The sequence below is a fragment of the Psammomys obesus genome, unplaced genomic scaffold (genome assembly GCF_907164565.1).
Source record: "Psammomys obesus unplaced genomic scaffold, mPsaObe1.curated_primary_1811, whole genome shotgun sequence".
Classification (NCBI taxonomy): domain Eukaryota; kingdom Metazoa; phylum Chordata; class Mammalia; order Rodentia; family Muridae; genus Psammomys; species Psammomys obesus.
In genome coordinates, this window is record NW_026596095.1 from 11,946,905 (window position 1) to 11,952,611 (window position 5,707).

The window sequence follows — 5,707 nt, forward strand, 5'->3', positions numbered from 1 at the left end:
AGACACAGAGAGAGAGAGAGAGACAGAGATTCGTTTGATTCCCACAGCACAGGCTCCTTAAGGGAAGGTGAGATTCCTAACAGATAGTAGGGAGCAGCGGGGAGCTCTCTGCTGTGATGCCGTGGTGATGACGGTGATGGTAATGACAATGCACCGGATTTCCCTTGCTGGGTCAGGACCAGTTTCTGGGAAGCCCTCAGGCACCGGCGGCGGGTGGGCGGCGGCGATCGGCGTGGCAAATCCGCGCTCGCACCCCGGCCTGCGGGGCAGGGGCGCGGTGCTCGATTTCCTTCCCTGCCTCCGCAGGCCCTGTGCGCATGCTCGGCCTAAGCGGCCCCAGCCTTTGATTGATCGGTCGGCAGCGGCTGCGACCCTAGGCGGCTGACAGGCTGGGATGGGGAGCCCAGCGCTGGGAGCAGCGCAGTGAGCAGCGGCGGCGGCCGGTGAGTCCCGGTGAGTACCGCGGCATGGGGCTCCGCAAGAAGAACGCCAGGAACCCCCCGGTGTTGAGCCACGAATTCATTGTCCAGAACCACGCGGACATGGTCTCCTGCGTGGGCATGTTCTTCGTGCTGGGGCTCATGTTCGAGGGCACGGCCGAGATGTCGATTGTGTTCCTCACGCTGCAGCACGGAGTCGTTGTCCCCGCGGAAGAGCTGCCTTCGGGGTCCAGGACCCTGTACCATTATGGGGTCAAAGATCTGGCCACTGTGTTCTTCTACATGCTGGTGGCCATCATCATCCACGCCACCATTCAGGAGTATGTGCTGGATAAGATCAGCAAGAGACTGCAGCTCACCAAAGGCAAACAGAACAAACTGAACGAGGCCGGGCAGCTCAGTGTGTTCTACATAGTGTCCGGTGTCTGGGGCATGGTCATTCTGGCCTCTGAGAACTGCCTGTCCGACCCCACTCTGCTGTGGAAGTCTCATCCGCACAACATGATGACATTCCAGATGAAGTTTTTCTACATCTCGCAGTTGGCTTACTGGTTCCACGGTTTCCCCGAGCTCTACTTCCAGAAGGTCAGGAAGCAAGACCTCCCCGGCCAGCTCATCTTCATCGGCCTCCACCTCTTCCACATTGGGGGCGCCTACCTCCTGTACCTGAACCACCTGGGCCTACTGCTGCTGCTGCTGCACTACTCGGTCGAGCTCCTCTCCAACATATGCAGCCTGCTCTACTTTGGGGACGAGCGGTACCAGAAAGGGTTGTCCCTGTGGCCCGTCGTGTTCATATCAGGGAGGCTGGTGACACTGATTGTCTCCGTGGTCACAGTAGGGCTTCACTTGGCTGGGTCGCAGAATCGCAACGCTAACGCCCTGTCCGGGAACGTCAATGTGCTGGCAGCTAAAATCGCCGTCCTGTCCTCGAGTTGCAGTATCCAGGTGTACATAACATGGACCTTGACGACAGTCTGGCTTCAGAGGTGGTTAGAAGACGCGAGCCTTCACGCCGCGGGGCGCAGACGAAGACCCAGGTCGCGAAAAGGCACAGAAAATGGAGTGGAGAATCCAAATAAAATCGATTCTCCACCAAAGAAGAAAGAGAAAGCTCCGTAGGGAGTTGCAAGCTGATCGATTCTTACCTCCAAGGCAGTCCACTCCCTTACTACGTGGTGTCTCTGTGCTAGAGATTTTCTGTTCTTCAGAACGGGTTGTGCTCTTTGAATATTGCTATTGTATTGTCTAACGTGTTTTAAAGGTCTTTCAGCCTTATGAGTGGGGAAAAAACTAAGACTGAGCCACTCATCTTCTAAATAATGGCAGAAGAGTTAACAGACCAACATCATGTTTAGTTTAGACCCTTACCTCGCGGATTTCCCAAATGTTCTGTGAAGATGACTGCAGACTTGTGTGCATAAGTAATGCAGTATCCTGCTTCCAATGTGTTCTTTATGGCGTTAACAGGATTGGTGGAAAAGTCCTTTTTCTGAATGTTCTCTTGCAGGATAAAGTGGAAAATTTGATGAAGGTGGAACTCAACTCAGCATTATGTGATTGTTGGGAATTTCTGATTGTTTTAAATTTACAACAAAATATTTGTCAAACCAACAGGATAATCGTGTGTTGAATTTTATAAGTAGTGGTTGTTAGTGCTAAACCCCCATTAAAGTATCAAAATACGAATAAATGACATGTGCGGTGATACTGACATCTACTGAATCAAAGTACCTTTAATAAATATGACGGATTAATGAAGAGGTTAACTTGTTCCTGTCTGTTTTAAACACGTATAAATGAAAAAAAATCACAAAATTAAATATTACTGAAAAATCATATTTATGCTTAATATTTATTAAAAATTCTTCTTGCAGATTCATAAATTTGGTGAACACTGTTTCAGAAGAATATTATTTAATATGTAAACAGTTTTTTAAAATAACACAATGTATAAACAGTGTATGTATATACATACATATGTAATATACATATACATATATACATATATAAATGTATATATATACATACACTGTATGTGATATAATATATATGTGTGTGTGTGCGTGCATATGTGTGTGTGCAGCTAGTTATATTTGGGGAATATCTGACATTTTAAACTTCATTTAAAGATGAAGCAGTCAAATAAGTTTATAGGATTTTATAATGATTTTGTTATTGTACCTTTACTTCCATCCTTAATTGGGAAACATCTATATATGGCGATCTTTGTTGATCACACATACGTACATATGTATATATTTGTATCTTTACAGAAGCTAATACAAACAATGGCTGTGAGGTAAATGTGTCCGGCTCAATCCCCATGCTGATTTAATTTCCATGGTGTTGGTGTTTTGTCTTTTCAAGGCTATAATAACTGACAGCACACTGGGTTAAACCTGTGTTTCCTGAATTTCCTGTTCTTCTACAGTTTCTTCTCAAGTCTCTCATCTCTGCTTGTGATAGTCTCCTCTTAGACGCATTAATGATTCGGCTTTTCCACAAGGTGAGGTTCCTAAAACTTTATCCTTATCTAGCAGACCACAGACTGAAAACCCAGGAAAAAGAATCTTTCAACTCTGTCTTCTTTGAAAGGTAAGTAAAAAGATTTCTTTCTTTCTTGATATAGAGGTGGTTTTCCTCTACCTCCTTTTTCTCCTTTGCCCAATGAGGCTGTTAGTCCGTGCTCTGAACTGTAAAGCCGTACACACTCAATCAAGTGGTGTGCAGTTGTAAAGCCAAATTTCAGCTTTTAATATGGCTTAGAACTCTGTTTCCTTACCTCTAAGCATTTGAACTGTTATTTGCAATCAAACTCACAATAACAAGTGTCTCATCTATTAGGCGTTAACTTGCAAATAATCCATGCAAATCTACCTGAAATTGCTGTAAGGTCCCAGGACAACTTCCATTTCATGTGACTGGTGAGTTATCATGGATTTGGCAATAAGTTTGATTAGGATCTGCATTTATTTCTGTGAGCTTCTCTTAATTAAACTTCCAACATGGCATCCACTGAATCCCTATGCCTGGTTTGATTTCTTCAGTGTTATGTTGAGAAACCTAAAATCCTAGAGCCAAGCTCTTCAGTAACTTCACGGGCAAGGATTCTCGGAGGGTGATTGACTTCAGCTATGCTTTTTGCATCATTGGTGGAAAAGGCAAACTACTTTCTTACAAAATAGAAGTTCACAAGAAACAACGGTTTGATGAAAAGTTGGAAAGATTCTAGATCTGTCTCTTAGTAAGTTCGGTAAATAATGTCAGAAAATAAGTGTGTGCCAATAAAATATAAAATAAATATTGCAAATTCAATTCAGCTTGGTATGAATTGTCTCTTTAAAATATTCTCAAGAAAAGCATGGCTCAAGGCACTACTAAGGGCAGTCTGGCATAGTTAATCATAGGAAATCTCGAATTTGTCTTTAGAGACTGCAAAAGTCTTAAGATATGTCTCAGAATAGAATCCAAAGTTCTGCTCTGAGGCCTCAGCTTCCGTGTTTTTCAAACTTGTTGCTTAAATAAGACTATACAATGTAGGTGTCCTGGGATAGATTCCAAACATACTTTATATTTAAAATACGCATCTACTAGCATTTAAGTAAAGTTGGCACCATTTTTTTTTTTAACAAAAAATAAGGGTGTGTCATTGCCTTGTAAGGGACAGACAAACATTGGGTGTCTCCATCCCAGGGTGGTAAGTATAACTCCATTTCAATTCACAAAGGAAAGAGTAACCTGGAAAACATAACTTCATTCATCTTGGTTTAATCTTATGAGAATGCTGCCTAGCCAGTACCATCTATTTTTGGCCTACATCCAAGAAGATTCCAATTATCATATTAATAATTAAAAACCATTTTAAGAGTAAAATATCCCGATTGCCTTTTCATTTGGAGAACAGGAGTACAGTTTCCACTTCTTGTTCAACTGGATTGAAAATCATTTACATCAGGCAAAGGCATTTTCCTAGTGCTTTGCATAGGAAATCCTCTATTGGCATAGGTATTTGTGTGCGAGCATGTGTGTGTGGTTGTGTGTGTATGGGTGTGTGTGTTGGATACACTTGTACATGTTTGGTATATCTGTATTCCTCCATGTGTGCCAAAGTGTGCCTGGAGGTCAAAGGGCACCCCTAGGTCCTCACCTCCTGCCTGGTTTGAAGCAGGGTTCCTATGTTGTTTGCTGCTGATGGCCGTTGAGTGTCTGAAGATTCTCCTGGCTGCGCCTCTCAACTCAGGAGCACTGGGATTGCAAGCATGCTCTGTTGCACCTGGATGTACTTGGGACTTGATTTGAACTCAGGTTCTCATACTTGTGCTACAAGTGCTTTACCCACGAATGATTGAGGCTTCTTTCCAATCCTCAGAAATAGTTGGAGAAGAAATTGTTTAGGGGAAGTATGCTTGAGAAGCATGAGGATTATATGAATTAAACTGGGACTTGGATTTGAATCCTTGCTTTATTTAAGAGCTTTCCTTCTATTTGCAGATAAGACATCTTTCGGCAACATGGAGGGAGGGAGAAGAAGAGGGAGAGGGAAAGCTATGACTTGTTCGCTGTATAGAATAGACAACTTTTGCTGACTAGATGGAGATGCTGGGCTTTTACACCATCAGACCAGGTGTCGTGCTATTTAAGAGCCTCAGCTCCTGAATTTCTCCGGACTTAGACATATTTATTTTTCCTTTCAGTTTTCCATCAAATTTAACCTCTCTAAAGCACTATCCACACAGAACTGAGTAGTTCTTGACAGTTTCCCTTAATTGTATGTGAAGATTGTTAAAAACCCCTCCTGCAAATTCGGGAAGGCATTTCTGAAATACAAAATTGGAATCAGTCAATTGACAGTCTTAAGTTTTTCCATTTAAGTCTTTATAAGGAATCTGGTCTTAGTTCCTGTGACATCATTGACACTTGAAGTATTCAATTAGTATGCAACATGCCAAACATTAGGAATTCTGAAGCTCTTCTCTATACTGTTCTGTATGGTGTCAGCAGTCAGCAGCATTGTGTTTTATGCTATTACATCATGTCACTAACATATTCCATTCCTAAGTCTCAAAAATATGTTGAAATGTAACGTGAATTTTTCAGGGATATTTACTGAGCTGGGGCTATTTCAGTGGAATCCAGTATCTAGTTGTATAAGTTTAAAATGAAGAAAACTGACTTTACACCCATGATGTATGCAAGTTTGAGCAAGCCTAAGAGGGACTTGTGCTGCAGACATGGGACAGAGTCAATGAGTAATCCAGGCACAG

At 42.9% G+C, this 5,707-nt stretch overlaps 1 protein-coding gene across 1 annotated transcript; it reads left to right on the plus strand.

The window, feature by feature from the left end:
- Positions 1-394: 394 nt before the first annotated feature.
- Tram1l1 (translocation associated membrane protein 1 like 1) lies at positions 395-2,226 on the plus strand. The gene has a single exon (XM_055628199.1). The coding sequence runs from the start codon at positions 468-470 to the stop codon at positions 1,560-1,562; it is 1,095 nt and encodes a 364-aa protein (XP_055484174.1). The 5' UTR covers positions 395-467; the 3' UTR covers positions 1,563-2,226.
- The last annotated feature ends 3,481 nt before the right edge of the window (positions 2,227-5,707 follow it).

Excerpts from the sequence above, each read along its gene's own strand:
- Tram1l1 (XM_055628199.1), top strand. The coding sequence starts at position 468 with ATGGGGCTCCGCAAGAAGAACGCCAGGAACCCCCCGGTGTTGAGCCAC.